The 25,156-nt window shown below is 35.1% G+C and overlaps 1 protein-coding gene across 1 annotated transcript in view; it reads left to right on the top strand.

Moving 5' to 3' along the window:
• Nucleotides 1-25,156, top strand: part of ldd (lipid droplet defective) — a 187,042-nt gene that overhangs the window by 93,879 nt on the left and 68,007 nt on the right. The window contains exons 3-11 of the mRNA XM_085961289.1: nucleotides 2,690-2,780; nucleotides 6,621-6,750; nucleotides 13,318-13,460; nucleotides 13,859-13,986; nucleotides 16,211-16,402; nucleotides 17,259-17,443; nucleotides 18,291-18,638; nucleotides 19,603-19,855; nucleotides 21,473-21,897. Coding sequence (XP_085817415.1) covers nucleotides 2,690-2,780; nucleotides 6,621-6,750; nucleotides 13,318-13,460; nucleotides 13,859-13,986; nucleotides 16,211-16,402; nucleotides 17,259-17,443; nucleotides 18,291-18,638; nucleotides 19,603-19,855; nucleotides 21,473-21,897 — 1,895 coding nt within the window. The remainder of the gene's footprint in view (nucleotides 1-2,689; nucleotides 2,781-6,620; nucleotides 6,751-13,317; nucleotides 13,461-13,858; nucleotides 13,987-16,210; nucleotides 16,403-17,258; nucleotides 17,444-18,290; nucleotides 18,639-19,602; nucleotides 19,856-21,472; nucleotides 21,898-25,156) is intronic.

Here is a 25,156-nt window from a genome sequence, read left to right as displayed (position 1 = left end):
TTTCGAAAAACCGGTGGACTATAGAAGGCTGCCACACCCGGCTAGACTATTTTCTGAAGTGGTTTCTTATCCTGCAACGTTGGAAAGCAACGAATGCAATAACATGCCGATTTTCACGGATGGGAGCAAAATTGATGGCGGTACTGGTGCAGGGTTTGTGGCATACATTAATGGCGGTGAGATAGCGGCTCGTAAGTACCGCCTTGCCAGCTATTGTACGGTAATGCAGGCCGAACTCTATGCCATCCAATGCGCTCTGGAGTGGGCAGGCTCAGATCCAATCCAGCGAAAGCTCACCGAAAACCATAGTATTTGTATTTATTCGGACTCCAAAAGCTCAATCCAAGCAATTGGAGATCCCTTGTCTACTAATCCGATTGTCTTTTCTATTCACAGCGAGTCGGCTCTACTGAGACGGCGCCACCCGGAGGTGCACTTCAAGTGGATAAGGGGACACACCGGGATAGAAGGAAATGAAAGAGCTGACAAATTGGCTCGGCATGGTGCCTCTGAACCCAAGACTCCAAATTTCCTCTGAGCTACGCGAAAATTACAATTTCAGATATGGTGAAAAACGAATGGAACTCACGATACATAAACTCATCGACAGGGGAGTTGACCCGAAAGTTTTTACCTTCAATTTTAGCAGCACGAGACGTCAGGGTGCATAAGGGGCTGTGTTTTGAGATGACTCAGATTCTTACAGGTCACGGAGTCATGCGAGCATACCTGCACCGGTTTAAAATAACATCTGATGGAAAGTGTCCATGCGACGACGGAAGCGACCAGGACGTCTTACATTTACTCCTAGATTGTCAAATCTTTAGCAAGGAGCGGCACAACCTGAACTTTTTATTACAGATGGCAGATGCGGACATTCGAGACCTTCCGGGGACCATGGCAAACGAGGCTGGAAGAGATGCACTTTTTAATTTCTGTATTGATGTAATAAAAAGAATAAAAATAATAAATGGTGACATGTAAAGATGATTCATGCCTTTCAGATCCAGTGAATGCAATCATAATATAAGATAGGATAAGTATATACTTAGAATATCAGTCCTATGCGACATTTCTTTTACCACGGGAAAAAACTCGACTACAAATCGCAGTCCTCAGTTCCCAATGAATACGACAAAATATTCATCAGAATCACCTCCGCCTTGCGCTACTAAGAATTTTCCAGGGTTTTTGCAAGGTGGTTTCATAGGCCCTGGCCGAATTCAAATTAGCAATACCCGATGCGGGTAGAAGAACAGTTTTCAATAAGGCATATTCTCTCAGCCGGCACAATTTTCATTTGACTAGCATCAAGTAGAGTAGTTTGCGTGCCAAAGTCCTTAAGAAACCTCGATAGTAAATGCGAGGTATCCATAAAGGCATCTAGAAAAAAAAAGAAAAAAAAATAATCGTGAGCGCAATTTTTGTAAGAGAGACAAATCCCATTTTTGCGGAAAATGGGTTTTTCCGATTGTGCAATTTTTTCCACAAGAGACTATTTTGTAGAACGAATGGATTTTGTGCATCTTACAAAAATTGCGCAATTCGCGATTGCGCAATTACTGATGTTTGTATTTAACATTTTTTTATATTTCCACAAAAAATGGGTTTTGTGTCACTTGCAAAAATTGCGCAATTATTGATGTTTGTATTTTTTTTATTTTTCGGGATTTCGGCCTTCGGGATTCCGGCCATTCGGGATTTCAGCGTTCGGGATTTCGATATTCGGGATTTCGGCTTTCGGGATTTCGGCCATTCGGGATTTCAGCATTCGGGATTTCGGCCTTCGGGATTTCGTCCGGCACCCAGTACCTAAGTAGTTTATCAATCAAACTACTGAAACATTTATACTTAGCAGATAACTTACTTAATATTTTGTTTGTAATTTCATACTATCTTAAAATACGCATTTATCCATAATAATATACATGTTTAAGCTTTATTATAATATTAAGTCGATAAAACGCTGAAATATAATGTAATTTTCATTCTAACATCTAACATTATTTTTAATATTTGTTGTAAATATAAATAAGTACCCATGTATAGACAATAAATTAATTGATTATGCACATCTTTAAGTTTTAGCGAGGGAAGAATTATTTTCTTTTAATAAACATCATAAGGCATAATAATTTTTCTCAATCTATATTAAAAATGTGTCAAGCGCGAAATGTATAAGGTACAACTACTGAGAAGATAGAAGCATATTAAACTGACTTGCTTATTTACTCCAACAAATCGTAACGTACGTCTATTCCTTTGCGCATTTAATTCAACTGTGCGGCGTCCAATCCTCCCGGAGGCCAATTGGGTCGGCGTCCAATTGGGCCGGCGTCCGATTGTACCGGCGACCAATTACCGGAGGCCAATCGGCGGAGGCCAGTTCGCGGTGCCAAATCGTCCTAGACCCGGTCAACACTGCCTAGAATGGCAGAGTTCTCATATTTTATACCTCGTATAAGTCGAAAAAAATACGTAGCTAAATAAAGATCTCTTCTAAATTGCAGACTGCAGTATGAAAGCGGTAATAATGTTACTTAGTTTATATTTCAGCTATGCAACTGTACATAAATCATATTCATCATTGCATTATTAATTACCAAATAGCCATAATGTGATGTAAAATGTAATTCCTAATTTTATTTCAAGGCTTACAAATTGAATTATTGTTTTGCTTTTTTTACAGGTGACTATAGGTGGAATTGTATGGGCCACAGCAACTCTGCTCAGTCTCGTTATAGTCAGAAAAAATATTTATGCAGAGCCAAAACCAACATGTAAGTTGCACAAAAACTTCACGTATTTTAATTTAAGTAGCACGGGTGATTTTTTACTTCATGGATTCTTTGTGAAATGTTTTGCAGCAATTTTTTAATCGACCTTCATAATAGTATTAGGTATTTATTTATTACATAGTATGAATTAGAATTTTATGACGAAAACACACTACGAATGTTTATATAATTTTTTCATTAATATGAATTAATATAAGCATTCAATATCAACAGTTTAATTACAGTGTTTCCCAAACTTTCGACATCCGTGTTTCTATAATTTTCGTAACACTCAGTACAAAATCAAAATATATTTATTTTTACCTTTTTTAGTAGGTACTTATACAAAATAATAATAAACGAAAAATAAAATTCATTCATAATAAAATATTAATAAAAGTTATATTATAAATAACATTCATTATAATCAATGAGGAGAATGAAATTGTTTATGTTGAGACAGATCATCATAATTTGGTTCCCTGGTTGTTAATTTTAATCTGAAATGCGGTTCCACAACCAAAAGCAGGCTCCCTTTTTTGACCTAATGTCTACAAATGCTGAAAAAGCAACTTCACATAGATATGAAGTTGGAAAAGGCAAGATGTATTTAAGGACTTTCTCTGTTAAAACTGGATACAAATGTTGCATTTGCAACCAGAATGATGTTAAAGTAGGTACACTCCTTATATTTATTTTTCATGAATCCGTCAGAAGCTGATTCCAACAACTGCTCTTCTTCCGCATGCGATAAACCTTCTAGCATGGATGTTTTATTGATGTCGTATTAATGCTTGTTGCACCTGGCGCAGCGCATACCCCCCCCCCATCAAACTCTTCCCGTACCCCAGGGGGTACACATACCACACTTTGGGAAACACTGTGTTAATATTTGTACCTCAGAGGCAGACGGATGCAACTCCATTTTTGGGGAAAATGAGTTTTTTTAAGAATCGTCATGCTAAAGGCTTTATTTATTAGAGGCAGAGAGATGGAAGTCCTAGTCCAAGATATGCATAGCATAAAGATGCAAATGCCATACCTACCTTAGAAGCAAAAGGATGCAAATCCAATAATCCACTATCCATATGTACTAGACGAGAACCAGCCAGGAGAACGAGCTTTAGAGGAGGATACAGCACTATGGACCATATCCAAGTCATCAGAGTAATCAGAGCGGTAACAGGAATTTGGTACTGTTCGGTTATACCGGAGGCAGCGGAAAACGCATTTTGAAAATAGCCGATAAACTGGATTATTTGTTAGTTTGGGTTAGTTTAGGTTCGGTTAGGTTAGGTTAGGTTTGGTTAGGTTAACCTAACAAATAATCCAGTTTATCGGCTATTTTCAAAATGCGTTTTCCGCTGCCTCCGGTATAACCGAACGAAATTTTCAATACTCGATGCACTCAGAAATCAAGGAATCCCCGGGCGCTATTCAAATATGTTCAATAATATATACAGTAGCGCAACAACATCTTGATAAACCATCGCGCATTTCCTATCAGCAAAGGAGTCCGACAAGGTGATACAATCTCACCTAAACTATTTACAGCTACACTTGAAGACTTATTTAGGCAACTTGTCTGGAATGACAGGGTCCCCATAAATAGAGAATACGTGAGTCATCTGCGCTTTGGCTATGACAATAAATAGTAGTTTGCAAGACTCAGAAGACCTCCAAAGCAGAATGCAGGAACTCGCTGGAGTAAGCAACAAAGCAGGCTTGAAAATAAATGTATCAAAGAAGAAAGTCATATTCAACTGCTTTGCGGGCCAAAAAGAGATCCTCATCAATGGCATCCAGCTCGAACAGGTGAAAAACTACATCTATCTGGCACAGCAAGTATCTATATATGGATGTATATTTGATGAAATTGTTCGCAGAGTAAAGCTAAGCTGGAGTGATTTTGGCTGCCTGAATAATTTCTTCAAAAATGACCTCCCACTGTGCCTAAAGTGCAAAGTGTTCAACCAGTGTGTACTTTCCGTAATCACATGCGTGTGAAACATTGACGCTATGTAAAAGAGAGATCCAGAAACTTAGGGTAGCACAACGTGGTATGGAAAAGTGCATGCTGGGCATAACGCAAAAGAGTAATGAGTGGATAAGGGAACAGACAAGGATTAATGATGTGATACAGTTTGCTAAAAACCTCAAATGGAAATGGGTTGGACACATAGCTCGAAGAAAGGACAATCGTTGGACAAATTTAGTCATCCTGTGGTATCCAAGAGGAACAAAACGTCCGCAAGGTAGACCTAGAAGCCGCTGGATCGATGAAATGATAAAGTTCTGCGGAAAAACTTGGAAACGCAACGCACAGGAACGAGAGAAGTGGAATCAGCTTGGAGATTAGCGAGGCCTTCATCCAGCAGTGAATAGATTCAGGCTGGTGATGATGATGATGACATAATAATTTTTTTTTTTTTAAATGTGTTTTGCTTTGTTAATCTATAAATTTTTTTAACTTATAAATTTTATTGTTTTATTTTGGCTAGGTAAATAAGATACAAATCCACATTAACAAAATATATTTAGAGGCAGAAGGATGCAAATCCACACTACGTTTTTTTTTTTTTTAGATATTATATTTATTCCTTTCTTACATATTCCAGAAGTACTTTAATTGAATTAGAATAAAAAAAATAATGATCATTCTATGTATGTTTTCTTAGAAGTTATGAGTATTCCTTTAAAATAAAAATAGTTTTTTGGCTCTCCTGAACAATTGGGTATTTGGCATTTGCCTCTGAGGTACAGATATTATGTAGGTAGAAGTATGAAAAAAAACTTAATATGTATTTACTCAATTGGAATGGCCTTCCATCAAGGGTTACCAGTAAATAAAATTAACAATACAAATTAATTCTATGAAATTCATACGAAATCGAAAATTAATTATTAACATTGTTTCTTTTTAAAAATACAGCAGTCCGTGGACTGCCAATAACAGTAGTGTAATAGTAGTTGAACAATCACAGAAATACAAAGACTGAAAAAATCATATATGTGTATTAGTGTATTGTGATTTTATCGAGAATCAAACCCGGAGACCCCATATGGACTATCCAGTGCCTTACGCATTGGACTACGAGATTATAGTCATTGGATGAGGGAAAAAAGACAAGCTCAAAGGAATCCACTCCTTCCAATTTTACATGCAATCTGTTATGTCAACAGGAAGCATTTTATCTCTCTTTGGAGAGGCGAAGCATGATAATATAAGCCAGCCTTGGCAAACCTTTTTATACAAATGAAAATATTATATCCCAATTTTTTTTTATAAAAGTACTTACTTCACAGTAGTCACAGTCACTTCACAGTAGCACTTACTTCACAGTTGATTGTTTTCGTATTTGGTTTTTAGGTTATCGCCATGTGTTATTCCTTCTTCTTCGAAGGACACGTCATGTTGACAACCCAAAAACCAAATGCTTACTTATCTGACATTAAGCTAATTTACAAAAGGCGTTTAGACGTTGGCCTATAGTGTCATGGGTCCCAGGTTTGAATCCTGGGTCTGGCAAGTACACATTGTTTTTCAATTTGTGAATGAGTCAGAGTATGGAGCTAATAGGTTGAGCAAGTGGCTGACATCCATTTCTCGTAAAAACAAAATCTGTATACAACCTCCACCCTGTGGAGGCCCATAATATGACCTTATTAGAATCGGACATGATCGGAGGAAATATACTATACACAATTTCTACAAAAAAAAACAATAAAAATCACTCTCAATTTATGTGAGGATATTAAGTAAAAAGATCCCCTTAACAGGAATTTTAATAAAAATCTTTCTGCTTTTACAAATGAAATAATATGTATTTATTTTGATTTTAGGTTTATATCCAGCTAGAGCGTTGCCGAGTGCTGGTCTGAGTCCATTTCTACAGTCATTCATCTGCTCTGTGAGCAATGACTGCGTCAATAGAACCACTTATCAGGGGATCCCCGATTATCCGAATGCCAGGTGACCCTCATCTGCTTACCATTTGATATATTTTTTTTGTTAAATTCTATAATTTCTAAATAGCAGTGGCGAAGGGTGACTTTTTGAAAGAGGTAGGCTGTGGGAGTAACCATGCTTGTCAGATATATTTGCGGCAAATAAGAAGATAACCCAATATTACTACTGATGAATAGGTACGCTAAAACGAAGAAAATTCAAAAGCTTAATTGGTTTGTTATAATTAATTCATAAAAATAAGCAATTTTTTAAAGTTTGAATTACTTATGTATTTTCCTAAACATTTATAAACGTAACATACGCTCAAAATATATTACCTACCATCTATGAAAATATCCGTTGTTGTATATCTATTATGTTCCATAACAATTTATAATTTAACTCGTAAAACTAGACATTTTAGAATACTTCTATATTTAAAACACAGACTTAGGTAGGTACAATATCAGATATCTAAATTGTCTAATGAGTGAACTAATAAATAAATAAAAATCACGAGATAAATTATTTTATATTTTTAACAACAATCAATACATATTTATGTGATTGAATCCCATAGAAATTATTTTTTAAATTGTCTTCTTATTAATTATTTTGAATAAATGTGCTCTCGCGTCGTAAGCGCTAACGAAACAGCTTGTACATTTGTATGCGGGACGCCAGACATTTTGAAATAATGAGAAAAAAACTCGTCGATTCACGCGAGAATAATCCTATACAATATGTGAAGCGAAAAGCGGTGTGTTCTATTTTTTTAAACTTTCGAGAGATGCCATAGATGGTGCTTATTGAAATATGGGAAAAGATCGTAAAATTATGACAATTATACGATAGATGTCTTTGGGCATATTGAATATATTATTATTTGTGATTATATAAATACGTCAACATGAAAATAAAAATTATTTTTCTTAAGAAGGTAGGCTTTAAATAATCGCCTAGTATGGAGTCTTCGCCACTGGTAAATAGAGTTGTCATAGAAGCTTACTTTTAAAAACTAAGTTTCTGAATAAATAAGTCTTAAATCACTATCTAACTTTCAAGAGAAGGTTGAACTTTGGACAACTTTGTATGTGAACTTCTGTTTCTACGACTCGTCCTTTTTCTCTATTAAGCATATACATCATGGCCCCCACATCTTGAAGCGGGCCCCTAGGCCAGGATCTTTGGCGGGCCCACCTACCTATCGCTAAGGTTAATGGCAGTGTGATGGTCTACAGTAGTGTTTCCCAAATTCTACACGGAAATTATCATTTAAGTATATTAATCATCATGTCACATCAAATTGTAAAGCACAACCATATATTTAAAATATTCAATAGCCTTGTAGTAAAGTAGCGCCCGCAGGCAACTTTTTTATTATTAGAGTAAATTTGTGATTTGTGTTAATCTCTCTTAGCTGGTCGACCCGCCACGCCGGGCCCTTCCTTTGCCCGGGCCCCCAAGCTAGAGCCCTGTTACATCAGGGTTTCCCAAACTTTTTCTGCAATGGAACACTTCGCAAAACCAGAAATTTTAACGGAACACTTAGCTTATTTTTTTTATATTAGATTGATTCCTAGTTTACTAGTTTAGTAGATTACTAGTTAAAATTTAAAAAAAAAATGTTATTAAAACACGTTATTTATTTAGTAATTACATATTTTTAAATATACAACTATAATATAATAATAAACATAAAAATATGAATAAATAAAGCACTTAGGTAATGACTGATAATTTTGAGTCCTTGAATTGCATATCTTCTTGATATCAGGCACAATATTGGTAAGTTGCATTCTAATATCTGGTGTGGCCTCAAGCCTGTTCCTGCACTTTGACTTCGTTGCATCATAAATAGAAAATCCCGCATTGGATAAATAGGTAGTAGAAAACGGAAGTAAAACAATCATGGCCCCCACATCCTGAAGCGGGTCCTCAGGCTAAGATCTTTGGCGGGACCTCTACCTATCTCCAATGTTAAAGGCAGTGTGACACATCACATTAACATTTTTCAAATTTTGTTATAGCTCAAATTAAGGGCCATTATTCGGTGTATTATTAAATATTTTTTTCTATTTTTAATACATCTACTTTCATCGTGGAGTTGTCGAGTATCAATACGCAATAATGAAAAATTACATCATTCAATTATATAATTTAAAATTAACAAATGTTAATAGCCACGAAGTATAATAGCGCCGCAGGCAACTTTTTTAACTATTAAAGCAAATTTGTGATGTGTGTTTATCTTACTTATCTGATCAACCCGCCACGCCGGGCGCACCCAGACCCCGTGCCCCCAGGCTAAAGCCCTGTTAGTCCCCCCTTGTGGGGGCCATGAAAACAATAATAGCTTGTTTTAAAAAATTGGGGTACTCTTCTGACAAACTCGCCCAGAAATCATTTAAAGGCTGATCTTCAAATCAGAGTCACTTATTAAATCAATAAGATTTTCATAGTCACTAGGCCTACTGGTTTAGGATTCTGAACCCAAGAATCGTCCTTACTAGTTTTTAGAAAATATAGCAAAAGTGTATAAAACCTTTCCAAATTGTCGCCGAACACCTATTCAGGTTCGGCGGAACACTGGTGTTCCGCGGAACATAGTTTGGGAAACCCTGATATACATAATACTGAAACCTTGTCTAAGGGTCGGGTTACTTTCTCTTAGACAGTATATCCAAGTGCCAGCACTCATTTCGTTCAATCATAACGATACCAGTGAATTATTATGATGGTGACAATGCATTATAGTGCTTGTACACGTGCATAGATTTACTGGCACCAATAAATACACTGAACTCCCCTTTTACACGATTTCGAAATAACACAGTGCAAAGCGATCAACTCTGAATGCATGTTGGAGACCAATTTGGCCAGAATGTGTTAAAACATAGTTAATAATTTTTGTTAGGTACTTTGGTTTTTTATTTTAACACGGTATCGCGTGGAACGTACTTACCGTATGAATGGGGAGTTCAGTGTAGTGTGTATTTTAAACTATCGCAATAATAACTGTTTACACGTAAATGTGCTGACTGTCTCGACAATCTCATACTTCAAGAGTAAGTGAGAAGCGATGTTGTCATTTTATGGGTACTATTTGACAAGTCATGAAAATCGGTTAACATCAAAATGAGTCTCTGCGAGGTGTAGTTCGTTTTTCTACTGACAAGTTCGATACTATTGTTCTACTGCACAAGTGCAGATATTTCACGGTCCAATTGTCGCGTGAAAATTCAGAAGATTCTGAACTTTTTTAATCCATTCATGCAATCTTGCAATTTGCACAATAATACCTGTTTACATGTGCATTTTTTTGTTATGGCCGCGATAATACTTACTGTCAGCAGTAAATCCAGGCATGTGTAAACGAGTAAGTATAGTTAATTAGAAAAAATCTGACATTTTTTCTTTCCCTGCCACACGCAGATGTAATATTAGTATGGAAATAACTATCAATAAAAGTTGTGACAACTACCACTGTCGAACAAGAACTTCTTGTCTACATGTTTTCGTGAACTAACAATTCCTTCCAGTGCAGCTAATTGCACTTCCGTTTTCAAATGAGGAACGCCTCCAAATTTATCATTTAATTTTACGCTCCCATGGTGTATGGATCTATCAATTTATATAATTTGAAGCTTTTTATAATAAAAATATGTCTATAACGATCAGAGTGATGTTAGAATTATTATTAGTAAACTTTTGGTTTATTGCGAAGTGACATCTCAAAAGAGAGCCGATACATTCTTGAAACACACCTGCCGTGCAAGCGTTGCCACCATAACAGGTACGACACTGAGAATTCTTCTATATGCGACTACAGCGACTTCCTGTTATTGCCGATTTCTTGTTGAGGGACTATAAATTTGCTTGGTTATTTTCATTGTAATGCTTTCCACGAATTAGAAGATAAACTAATATTATCATATTCCACGATAAACAAAAACATGACTAACAAAAGAATAAGTTACAATCTTTTATGGACAGGAAGAGGAAATCACAATATTACCAATATCACGACAACTTGACAAGCATTTGCCTAATTATTATTAAAACATAATAAATTCATGAAAGTATAAAATTGTCAATGTCACCATTTGATAATGAAACTATTAATTCATTTATCTCATTTATTACCAAACCATTGATCATATTTATTAACCAGTGGCGCAGAGTGGCCCGTTGGAAAGTGGTAAAGTTGGGTAATTTAAAAAAAGTGTACACTTTGATAGTCATACTTATGGTCCGAAGTTTTCATTTTGGTAGGTTTACAATACGCCATTACAATAAAGGTGATATTGCTATAAATTTCCGATACTTTTTGTCGGGTCTGCCGTATGGTTCGGTTCGAACGGGTTCGCTCAAATGAACATTGACGCTAGAAACACTGTTCTAACGCCATTAGAATAAAGGTGATATTTGCTATAAATTCCCGAAGCGTGATATCGCATAATGGAAATTGTGTGACGTCTACCTATGTGCGAATGAAGCTATGCGCGAATTTATTTGCTAGCTACTGTATTGAGTGCGTTGTCCATTAATAATGTCATTGGGTTACGTTATGTTATACAATTTGGTTAAAATTAATTGAGTAACTCTGCTATCTTATAGTATATTATTTTTTTTGTTTATATCTTTTTGATCTGCCATATTATGAAAAATATAGTTTGTATTAATTTTTAATAGACATCTAATAATTTGTACCTACGTTGTTTCTAACTTATATAGTGATACCAATTAAAATAATCTAGGATACTTAATCTTGTGATGCTTCTCTGACTAAAAGTAGATTATAATCTGTATGTCATAATGCAATATACATTATTTCCTCTAGTTATGTTGTATCAAAGGTTTTCAGTAAATCGTATCTAATTGGATGTGTTGTATTTCCATTGTATCTGAAACCTATTAAGTCCATTCCACCTCAATAATAGTAAAATAGGATGTGATTATTTTATAATATCTACTTAGTAATACACCAGATAATAAAAAAGTCAACGTTGAGCCAACATATTATTTTTATGCAAAAAACCGTTAATTGGAATTAAATTACATTGTAAGTAGTTGTTTCTTGATATTAAAATTATTATACAAAATACTTATATTTCCATCAGACGCTATTTATTAAAAGGTCAATTACTATTTTAGTCTTAATGGTTATGATGAATATTTGAGATGCTAAGAATTAAACGAGTACAAGTGACATATTATAATCAATAATTGAGTTAAGATCAGTTTTTATATCATAACATTCTTAACACATTCGCGGACACCTGTTAGCTAATACATGTTACCAGCGCTCGAAATGGACCGGAGCGCCGTTCTGGCTCGTGAAATCGATAAAGTTATCACTCTGTCTCGTGGAAAAAATATTTTGACCGCCTGAGCTAGAGGTTAGAAAATCTAACACACTTATTTTTATAAAATACACATACAATTTGATAACTACGTAAATATCTTCAGAAAATTGTCGAGCGCTCCGGTTCGTAAACTTTTCCATTTCGAGCACTGCATGTTACTGATATGATATATTATATCAAAAATTTTTTTTTTTTTAAGTTTTCGATTTAGATATATAGAAATGAGTTTAGTCTTAAGATACGACACTATTTAATGGAAATATGTTCGCACCGTGACAGGACAGTAGCAGGGAACATATTGTTTTAATCTTAAATACGACCTCTATGAACGTCATGTCATATTCCATTCCACAGTACAGGACGTCAATGGACGTCCTATCATATCACATCTCACAAAATACGACATTTATAGACATCATCTCCGTGATGTGTTAATTATGCTTGAAAAGGGTATCAATAATCATGGAGATATTCATATAATATGATAATGAGTTTGTCATTCTAGTCGTGTTTCGCACATGGTCTTTATTCATAGCAATCACAAACTACTGTCAAACTAGAAGAGATATTTCTCAACTTCTGCCACGAATTTTAATTTGAAAGTTGTTCACTCATTTTCAAATTTGTTTCGACGTTTAAGGTGCTATTAGTAACAATATTTGACAAACTTAAACATTGTTGCCATGGCAACGGTATTTTAGTTTGCAACTAGTAGCTTGGCGACTAGCACGTTGCGTCTCTAATTTTAATTTTAAATCACAGATGCGTTGCAAACTATTTGAAAGCCACTTTTCATTCTCATCTTAGAGTAGCTCTGTAATTAGATTTTTTTGGACCATTTCTCGTAGACAAATCTGTTAAGAAAGCTCTTCAAAAAATAAGGAATGGTGGATCATTTAAGAAACTTCATATAAATACCTGTGTACTATGCATTATTAAATTTTTGGTTACATTACGGTTCCTAAGGTTCCGCGGTATACCAGTTGTAGACTTTACAGCAGCGTTTCCCAACTGGTATACAGAGCATCACATTACGCTTAGCAATTGGTAAGGGGGGGAGCGCTAAAGATCATTGTCTGGGGGGCTGTGTCCAGATGTGGAGGCCATGGTATAGGTAGAGAGACTTTGGTGAAAGTCAGGTCTCATCCTGATGATGTTTGAGGTTTACGCACATGATTGTATTATCCGCTAAGATGGAATATGTGTTGGTTTTTGTTTCCAGGTTAAAACAATATCAAGAACAGTTGCAGCCGCTGTTTGAGAACTCGAGCTTTATGGCAATTGCAGAATCTGTTCCGGGTGCGGCACGACTCCTGACTGTTCTCACAACAGTCATTGACCAACCGCTACTGCATCGGATTGCAAGTTTGTGATATGATAACTTAAAATAATCAGTACCTATTGTGAACAACCCGCAGTCGTTAATTTTATTTTAACTAATTTCAAAATATCCAGTCAGTTAAAAATTTGTGTTTTGATAACCTAACCTAACCTCACATCATCCTGCTACTTTTTTTTTTCTTTATTTTATTTTGTTTATCCTGCTTGAAAAAGTGACTCATTCTGTAAACTGCTTCTGTATTTTTATAACTGATTTTTGTAATGTAGTGCCATCTGTTAAATATTTTTAAAAGTTTATTTAAATCAGTATTAAAATATTTAAATAAAATTATCCAAAATTATCCATCGATAGATAACTGTACATACCTATGTATAGTCAATATGAAGTTTATTCATCAAAAGTTATTTTTCTTTTATTACAGGAGAAGGATTAAAGGTGTCAGATATTTTTAAGGATCCAGAAAAAGCAAAAACTTTACTAAGTTCAGATTTAAATTCTTCGAAGGAGCCTTTTGACACAATTTTTGCGTCAAATATAAATTTTGAAAATGTAAGCTTATAACCATAAATATTATCTGTAAAATATATTTATATATCTCTGGTAACCCCGGCGAGTGCAAATTTATTATATCATAATCAATTTTTAATATTATTTTTGTCTTGTACGTATTTTGACATGTGCCACATACCAGAAATCATTGATATGATTTTTATCATTTGTATGTGCATAATCAGATTATTTGACTGATGTTGCATAATATCAAACAATATAATATCGCGAGTGGAGAACTACAAGCTTCTAAGTGTTTGTTTTTGGTGAAACAAAAGTAACAATGAGGCATTTTAGAATACTACATCATTGTTGGGTTTGTTTTGTCAAGGATGAACACTTAGAACCATGTAGTATTAGGCTCGCGTTATGTGCTGACAATCCAAGCAGGGGTGAACCAAATGGATTGAAATAAAATGAATTTTATTTTTAAGTTTATTGCAAATTTACATTACTTTTATTTTATGTATGACGATTATTTTGATTAGTTTAGTACTTATCACAATAGTGTCCAAAACGTATCGGCCGTGATCAACCTGTACCATCTAGTTATAAAAAAAATATTAATCGATGTTGTAAAATGTATCCATAGATGGTATTTGTTGTTGATCATGTTTAAAATAACTTTGTTTGATTTGATCAAAGTGTATTGTATTTACAATGCCAGTGATTCTGCCTATATAACTTTATTATGCAGTATAAAAATAAAATGATACCATCAAATACCATCTAGTGACAAATTATCAATTTACTTGTCTAATTCTGTCATAATGTAGTCATATAAGTCACATGCATGGTGAAAATCTAACAAAAAATATGTTCTTACAAAACGATTTCACACGATATTATGTAATTGTCTAATAAGTTCTAAAACACCTAAAAATCTTCTTTTTTTTTTCCGACCATGTCCGATCCTAATAGGATCATATGGGCCTCCACAGAGTAGAGGTTTTGTATTAACAGATTTTGTTTTTTTACGAGAAATGGGTGTCAGCCACTTGCTCAACCTATTAGGTCCATACCCTGACTCATACACAGATTGAAAAACAATATGACGTGTACTTGCCAGACCCAGGATTCGAACCTGAGACCCACGGCGTGATAGTCCAACGCTTATGCCGAGCGGCCACCGTGGGCGATAAAAAATCATACAAACAAAAATATTTAACCCCGATGAAACTGATTATTTCAAGTGATATAAATAAATGTTGACATGTCCAATTTTATTTTTCATGAAATAATTGCAAAAAGGGATTAACCTTTTCTATGCCTCACGATATTACTACGGCAGTATCTGTAGACCGCAGATTTTTAACGACACATGTTGAATGTAGAGCGAAGCTCTTACTACAATTGCTGTAATATCGATAATTTATGTCTTAGTATTTAATAATCATTCAAACAGATGTCACTGTGTGTTTAATTTTTTTGATTACGCAAATCAGTCGACAGTCGAAATTTGTATGTGCGGCCTGTCGATCGAGGCCTCATAAGAGTGAGATAACTCGCTGAAGGCATAGAACCAGTTATTTAACTAATAAGAATATGCATATTGTTCTAGTTTGAAAATAGAATACTATAGAAAAAATAAACAAACGTTAAAACCAACGAGTTACGCTTGACGAACAACAATGTAAATTTGCCGTTAATATTATAATAATAAATTGTGAACTTATCTGTTTTTATTATTTGATGCCTCATATTATAGTGTGTTTACAAAAGGCATATTATTTATTTAGTATCTTATATAAAATACTGTAATGTTATAATCAATGTGGATGTGTATTATACCCCGTTTACACGTGCATAGATTTATTGTGCACAGTAATAAAATGTATGGGGAAACATGTATTATCCTGCAGTTGGCAAGATTGCGTTCATAAATCAAACAAGTTTGGAAGGTTCCAAATTCAACGCGAAAGAAAGATTATTTTCGATCTGCGCCTGCGCAGTAGAGCGATAGTTGCGAACATGCCGGTAAAAAAACCTAATACTCATTTTGAGCTTAACCAATTTTCAATACAACCTGTCAGATACTAGTATAAAATGACAACATTGCGTCTCACTTACTCTTGAGGAATGAGATTGGAGAGACAGTCAGCACTTTTACGTGTAAACAGTTATTGTCATGGTAGTTTAAAATAAGCACTATTGCGGACAGTAATTCCATGCACGGGTACAGGTGCTTTTCTATTGAAAACAATTAAATGTCAATATGTTTCAGATTGTCGAACGGATATCATCAGGCGAAAAATTGTCATGTGATGTTGAAACCGCCAAAAAATTCTTCAGATCCACAAACGAATCCCACATTGAATTTGTTGCCAGAGCTATCTGTAACACTGAGGAGAAAAAACTCCAGCAAATTCTAAACTATTTACTGATGGAGGTTGATATAAGAAAATATTTTAAACTGGTGAGATTTTCATGTAAATTTGATTGGATTATAAATCGTATAATAAAAAAAAGAATCTATGGTAATAGAAAGGTTAATATCGTCGTGTCTTTTCTACAACCACGTATCTCAAAAAACACAACTTTTCAACACAGTTTTTAATTCAGAAATAAATTTTCTTCTATGAAATATCCATTTAGTATAGTTTTTCATGACATATATTTTCACGAAAAAAATCTTATGTTTCTTTGATCATATTGTCGAAGATAGGAGAATGCGTTGTAACTTTACTGTGAATCATTCCACAATATTAATGCACTGAACACGTATCTTGACTTGCGAGAAAGAACTTCAGTATAATCATTGATCGGAGTTCAGTATTCTGTGTACTTACAAACAAGTATCTCAAGATACAAGTTTATAATATTTATAAAAGTCTTTTATTGTATTAGTATGTGTATTGTGTAGTATTTTTTTGTCATTGCTTAAATCTATTATGTTATAAAGTATATTTTGAGATACTTGTTAGTGGAATATGTGCGTATTCAAATTCTGAATTCATTACATCAAATAATTCAAATCTGACAAAAATTGAGATACGTATTTGTAGAAAATTAACGACAATATGTAATATTCAAACAAAGTAACCAAAAATCGCATAAACAACTTGAAATATAGCTTTTTTTCAAATTTATATCTGCAATTTCTCTCATTGGTAATGCGTTTGACTGAAAGGGTTTCAACTAATCCTTATAAAACCACTCTTAAGATAAGTTTGATTATCCTTATGTCAACTGAGTGATATGTAATAACATGGTAAATTACATTCCTGTTTCTGATGTAACAAAAATAAAGCTTCTCTGTTGATTTGTTATAGATCGGTGACGTTTTAAACAAGCTGAGTGGAAATGCGACAGTTACAAACATAGGCGAGATGGCAAACGCAGTTTTGCGGATGACTTCAGTAGAAAATTACATTCCCCAAGAATTACAAATACATAAATGGCTGCAAATGAGTTATTCATCCCATCAGTCAGACTTCTCCTACGTCAGTTTAGATTTGTAAGTATAAAAAATAAATAGTAAAAATAATTACTGATACATAAAGACAAGGACCTATTCATCCAGCAGTGGATCGAATCCAGCTAATGATGATTTTTGCTTAATTCATCTTGATACTCTGACATAGTATTTGTTCACAGACATGAGTCTCTCGCTATTTCATCACTAATGTAAATTTTAAAATAGTTAGGTATGTCAGAGGTTTTCGAAGTGTCTGCCTTGGCACCTTGAGGCATTGCAATTAATTGTAAGTATTTAAAAACATCAAACAGAAAAAGTCAAAGATAAATTTATAATTTAAAAAACTAATCTTATTATTAATTATATATATCATTATTTGTTGAATTTAGTGTATTAAATTCATTCTATACTGTCAAAAATAATTTTAAATAATTGATAGTTTTTATGTGTTTTATATTTCATTTAAAAAACATTACTTCAAAACCTTTTTATGTATATTATTGAATCGAGATTCCATATTGTGACTATACCTAATCCATATTGTCTCAAATTGCAAGAGTTGTATTTTTTCGCCAGATGCCTCTAGTAGGTAGAACGTTCATCTTAATTCAATGCACCGATGAAGGGTGGCAATGATATATTATACTATTGCTTCAGTGGCTATTTTCTTCAGGCGCTAACAAAATTCGAACACAACATACTTCATGAAGATAATATGGAGAAGTTCACACAGATTCAGGACCTAATCATCATCTGATTGAGCTGTCTACCAACGCTAGTTTGAAGAAAAATTGTGTAATAAAATATAGACTCACCCAATCCACCAATTAGTGATTTTTTAGATATACTAATGCTTGAAATCATTGATTTTTTGTTCTCATTTCAGAGTATACCGCTTTTTAAATATCCTCGATTCGGTGTTCAGAGAAAGTGAAACATTCAAATCAATCCGGGCATTTGTGGAGGTGTCAGGAAACATGTTGGCTTCAATGCAGAAGACGCTTGACAAGAGAATTACCAGACCTAGACAGAATAATGATCATGATAATAGCACTGATGAAGACAATTCCGTTGGGAATGTAATCGCTTTGTTAATTTTACCGCAAAAATCCCAAAGCAGTGGAAGAAACTTGACAGAGAGTACCAGATTTCTACAGAAACAGTTACAGCTGTTGGAAACGACTGTTGAAACTTTAACGGACGGCTTTATGTCTACTGTTAAACCCGTAGATGTGTAAGTAACTAATTTGATAATAATGTATATTACTGTCAAATCATATCTATACTAATAATAAACTGAAAGTGTTTTTGTGATTTCGAAGTAGTTTTGACTATTTCCATGATACCTAAGCACAAAAAATACTTTTATTTTTCTCTGTCCATCTGTTTGTGCCACTATAAATAATTAAAAAATTACTAGACCAGGGGTGATGATACCTGTAAACAGAACATTAAATGGACACATGTTGGATTTATAAGACAAATTATATTTGGTTTGACATGCCTCATTTGCACCCGCGACCCGCAATCCGGCTTTTTGACTGAATCCAAATTTTACAAAATAAATCCTTTTATTTTTATATTCGTGCAAATGCAACACGGCATCGGCAGTTTCGTAACAAGTGGAACGATGGGATATTTAGTGTTGATTTGCCGTATGTTTCTTAAATGCAGTCTTGTTTGATTTAAGATAAATGAATGCGGTCTTCCGACAGGTAAAGGTTCGTCACCCCTGTACCAAACCAATATTAATAAAAGTTACACAGCTTATAGACAACATTGTCAGTACCATTTTAGTAAATTTTCATCTCAATACCTCAAAAGATTTCGAAGTTACAAGATTAAACTTCTCAAAAATAATGCACTTGCAACAATTCATTATGACTAGGTAAAGTGGGCACATAGCAGCGGTGGAATTATGAGCTGAAAGGTGGGTAGAGTAGCGCCTTGGTCCAATCATTGTCTACCTCAGTACCTAATTTGAAAATATTCAAATCGAATCAGTCTTATTTTTTCATTCTGCATATCTATCTACTTTTTATTTCCATTTTTCATATGTGGCATATGGAACGAAAGACTGTTATTTTAGCCATTCCATTGTGCGCGTATAATATTAATATAATATGTAGTTAGATAATATGAGATCATTGATATTATTACTCCTTTAAGTTGCGTTTGACGTTGTTAAATATTTCCAGTATAGATTCCATTCTGAGCGTGGTGGCGAACTTACTGCCGAAGCAAATCAAAAACCGTCTGTTTTTCCATCTGACCCTGATCAATAAGATGCTCATCGGTGCACATAGCACTGTCAAATCAAACCTACACATGGAACAAATTATGTTCGACTGCTGCAAAAGAAATCCCGAAGGAGTGAACATTGTGCGGCAGCTCGGTCCCAGTATTGTCTCCAAGATTATCGATGGGCTGGCCGATGGAGATAGAGTTCAGGTGTGTAATTTAGTCCATTCTATCCATATTACACTTTCAATCTGTGTAGGAAAAGGACAGATTTTTCTGACATTGCGGCCACGACGAAATCACTTTGGAACGGTGTTAGTGTCATTTGAAAGTAACGATACCAACACCTAAATGAATCGCCTGCACTGCCATATGAATCTGACACCATTCTACCACCCAGTGGCGAAGGGTAGATGTAGGCTGTGGAGATCCAACATAAATTGTGCACATTACACTTTGTCAGTCATACTTATTTGTATGATGCCATCATTCGCCACTGGTACCAGCGAATGTTTTCTAGCACCCAGCACCTTACTAAACTTGCCAGTATAAACTCGCCCAGATGGACGTGCTAGCAGTTTTTCATGGAGGAAAATGGTTAAGAATTCTATTAAAAATGATGATACCTAGCACATAGCACTCATATATCTTTATCACTTTTTCAATTATGTCATAAACTACGGTATACCAATTTTGAAACGGTCCCCCAGAATTACTACTAGGTACTAGCTCCTCCAAGTTTTTGTTTCTTATTTGGTGTAGCCATTTTTGTGGGTAGAAATGAAATCAGATGAGGCATTCTCTCGCTACGGTGGCGTCAAGCATTGTAAATCGGATAAAATCAGAGGTTCGCGGCACAGCCACCCACGCCGCCTGATGAGGTTAGTGCGATAATATTATTATATGTGACCCATAAAGCCTAAGAATCGACCTATACAATTATATATTTACATTAAACGTAATGCTTATTCTTGAAGAGTCATTTATTATTATTATAGGTCTTTTTTTCTCCTTAAATGCGTGCCATGAAAAATCATCTCATGTACCATAGGTTCGCCATCACTGGGTTATAAGGTAATGATACACCCCTGTTACAGGCGGGCTTCTCCCGGTGTAAAATAATAATTTAGTAGCTCAAGTCGAAACGTAACCCTGACCTCTAGAAACGGCTTCATAAAACATCTAATCTGATTCCTTGCTCAACCACGTAAGTATTTTTTATTTATAAGTAAGGGCCTTCGTCCGGTGTGTGAAAATCACATATTGGGCGGAGGTGTAATTAAGATAAATTTAATTTAATTTAAAAAGTATAAATGATGATGGATGAAAGCGATAATTTTAAGACTAAATATAAGTAATCAAATATAATCAATTTTGCCGCGCATTGTGCGTGAAATCCTCGCGCGCCGGCGCCAGGGTCAGGCTCGTGATTCGCCGAATCAAAGATCATGCGATCAAGATTTGGCCAATCACTAGTCCCTTTTACTAATGGCGTGGGTACGTGAAGTTTAAAAAAAAAAAAAGTTAGTAAGCGTCCCCTTTCCGACATATACGGACCTGCGTAACTAATTGTAAAAACCTAAACATGTAAAGAAAGTGTAAAATATAAGGAATACCAAGTTACACGAGACAGACGTGGTTTTATTTAATTCCACCCTCAAATATATCGTACCTTTTCTTTGTGAATCCGGGGTTCGATGGACACCTGAGCTAGCCGCTGGAACCCCGGGGATCTCAGTAACCGCTTACGAAAAGTCGCAGGTTTTGATTATTATATAATAATGTTTGAATCTTGTTTACTCAAAAACATTGTGAACTTCTTTGCAGGCATTGACGAGGAAGATAAAAAATCCCGGCCAAATATTCTGCGACCAGTACCGCATTCAGACATTCCTCAAAATATCGAAAGACGAGGCGACCGTCATCCGACCGCTGGTATGCAACTCGCAATGGAGAAACTTCATCACAGACATCATTGACAGTTTTGGAGTTTACAATTCCAGCAAGATGATCAATGAAATGGCATCCATGGTGGTGTCCGACACTCTTGGAAAGAATATTGAAGATCAGTTTGTCGAAATCAAAGATGTCTTGAAAAATGTCACAGAATTTTATAATTTTATTAACGATGAACAAATGTTGAAAAATGTGCAAAAGCTTCCGACAGATTGGAACTCGCTGATCGATAATAACAATTTTACTGACATAGTCAACGTGTTGAAATCAAAGGCTAAAACATCTAACATTATTTTGTAAGTTTCATTGATTTTATATTGTAATCTAAACCTAATCAGTGGCGAAGACTGTCTGTTAGATGGAGTTAAATGATTATCACAAACGAAAAGAATGACATTACCTACCTAAGTATGTATTGTGATCAAGGTATTATAATAGGCATGCAGTACCTGCCTACATATAATATAGTAACGCCAAGTAATTAATATGCGGCGATTTGTTCTATCATCATCATCATCATCAGGGGCGCGACAACCCGGTGTGGGTCCTGGCCTCCTCCAACAGCTCCCTCCACCTGTCCCTATCCAGTGTGGCCGCTTTCCAATTTGGTATCCCCAGAATACGGCAGTCACTGGCAGCTCCATCTAACCAGCGAATCTTTGGCCTCCCTCTTCTTCTACGTCCTATTGGATTGCTGGACATCACTCTCTTTGCCGGTTCATTGTCATTCATACGGTGCACATGACCTAACCATTGCAGTCTCCCAATCTTAATTGATTGAACTGCGCTGCAATCTTCGTACAGCCTGTAGAGCTCAGCATTATATCTTCTCCTCCAATTGGTGCCATCCCTGATCGGTCCATATATACGGCGGAGAATTTTTCTTTCAAAGATGTTCAGGGCTCGTTCATTTCGCAGAGTTAATGTCCAGGTTTCCGATGCGTAGGTGAGCACTGGCTTTATAAGTGTCTTGTAAAGAGTGCTTTTAGTTCGACGAGATAGTAAGCGGGACTTAAAATGTCTTAACCTTTCTAACGCGGCAACTGACTTTAGTCAGCCTATACGCGCGAGTCATCCGCGCGTCAGCTGACTAAAGTCATTTCGATTTTCGTTTGCCTAGTACTCCTTTCGGCCAGGCGCGAATAATTCGAACATTGATTTAATTTATTCAGAAATCATCCTTCTCTTGACATCTGTCAATGGATAGCCTAAACTTTTGTTCTATCTAATTTAAATAAATATTTTTCGGGAGCGTGTCTTGAATAAAAAAATATCAGTCATCGGGCCAATTCAAATTTGCCGCGTATATAGTGTCTTATCGCTTCTTAGTGCATGTGCGTCGAAGACATTTGACTGACGTGTTTGTAACGATACGAGTTTGCGATATAATAAGTTATATTGTTTTTTAATGATTGAAAAACTATTTGGTGCGTAAACTGTTAAATAGAATATTCGAAATTTACATTGATCAAAGTGAATTTACAAAATATTTTTACAAAAGGAATGCTTTTGGAGATTGCATTCATTCGCCTATCTGCTATTATATTATCCGCGAGTAAATAGTTTCGGAAAATAATTTGAACAAGGTGTCATTTAAATATACCTAGGAGTCCGCGATTCAATATGTCTCTTTGTTTATCATTGATTAACATTTTTAAATACTATTTTCTGGTTATAGAATTAGGTGAAACAGACAAAAATTATTTATTTACCCTAGTTATCAGCCATTTATAAAGAAAAGACACGAACAATCAGATGCCCGTTCCCGCATAAATGCAGAAATTGTCGTATTACGCTACACCAGGTCCCGCGCTACTGAATTTTTATACACTGCGCGGCAAATCATCGTCTGCTGGTGTGAGACAGACACTTGAGAATTATTTTTTTCGTAACACTATTCAAAAGGGTTTGATTCATGACTACTATTTTTTTTTATGGAGAATTCTTCTTATATTTATAGTCGAAAATAACTCGAGTTACTTACTATCATGTCATTATAATAAAATAAGAGATTACCTATTCTAGTACCAGTGGGTCTATTCTATACTTATCGACCGCTAAAGTGATAAAGTAATAAATATTATCATACTTAGGGTAGGTTTGTATCAAAATGTTAGCACTTATTGTAACAATTACACGAAGTTGGTTTTTATTGTTGCAATAAGTGCTATATTTTAACAGCACCTATCTTGCTGCTGTTGAAATATCGCACTTATTGCAACAATAAAAACCAACTTCGTGTAATTGTTACAATAAGTGCTAATATTTTGATACAAACCTACCCTAAGTTTGATACTATTTATCACTTTAGTGTTCGATAAGTATAGAATAGACCCACAGGTTATTGAAGTAATATAATAAAAAAAAAAACAAATGAACTTGAAAATAAAATTGTGGTGACTATAAAGCATTTAGAAGTGCAAAAAGTGTTTGAAATTTAATATTTTACGAATTGTAATAGCCTAATAGGTATTCGAAAAATAAACCGTTTTGTTATAAACTATGTGTCATTCGATTCCATTCAGTTCGGGGTCAATGGTAGGTACAAACCAGGCACTGGTGGTAAGTACATTACTCTCAAATATCCAGTAGTTCTCAAGGATGATTTATTTATACTCGACCTGCAGTGCTGCAATGTGTATGGGAGTTCAAATAAAAGTTACACAGTTTGAGATGTCCTGGATGCTATAAAAATTAGCTATTTATGACTGATATTTTTTTAACACACTCAACAAAAATGCTCATAAAAGTCATAAACCATATTATTATTCATTATGTGTATGACATATTTGTCGAAATCGTAGCCGTAGACTATAATACTGAACTGTTCTTACACTTGTTAATCTGTCATCGACGCATTAGTCCAGCACCATTTCGTAAGTGTCATGGCGCCGCTCGAGTAAGCCGGCATTTTTTCAATGAAGAAATCTTGTTCGTGATTTCTTATCAGTTTTAGGCGACGAATGTTTATTTTTAGAGTCACATAAAATATTAGGTTCTGTCATAATCATTTTTGAACTTGACTCCGATTTTTTACTACTCTATTTGTGTATGTTTGACTGACATTTATTACGATTTATTGATGCTTGAAATAACAACGCGCACTGTTGTACTAAGTCGGGATTCGTAACGCTTAGAAAGGGTTAACAGACCAAAGTAGCATTTATTCGCAGACATGATTCTCTTGTTGATTTCTTCTGTAATAACATTATGTGGAGAGTTACAAGAGATCCAAGGTATATGAAACTGTCGACCGTATCAAACTTGTATGCACCAATATCTAACTTTGGTACGACTTCTCGTGGTGTGACATAGACAGGCATGTATTTAGTTTTTGCCTCGTTTATTTATAAACCCATACTTTTGGCAGAGGCTTCTAGTGCTGTGAATGCCTTTTTCAGCACCAATTCTGATATGGCAATGATGTAGATATCATCGGCATATGCCAGCAGTTGCACAGGCTTAGTAAATATCGTGGCGGCGCTGCCACGGGCATCAATCTTTGCATCCCGCATCGCTTTTTCTAGCGCAATATTGAAAAGAAGGCATGCCAGA

This window comes from Rhyacophila brunnea, unplaced genomic scaffold (assembly GCF_057557595.1).
Source record: "Rhyacophila brunnea isolate RB1 unplaced genomic scaffold, BYU_Rbru_1.0 scaffold_12, whole genome shotgun sequence".
NCBI lineage: Eukaryota > Metazoa > Arthropoda > Insecta > Trichoptera > Rhyacophilidae > Rhyacophila > Rhyacophila brunnea.
Note: the sequence above shows the minus strand (reverse complement) of the source record. Positions and strands in the feature narration are given on the sequence as shown.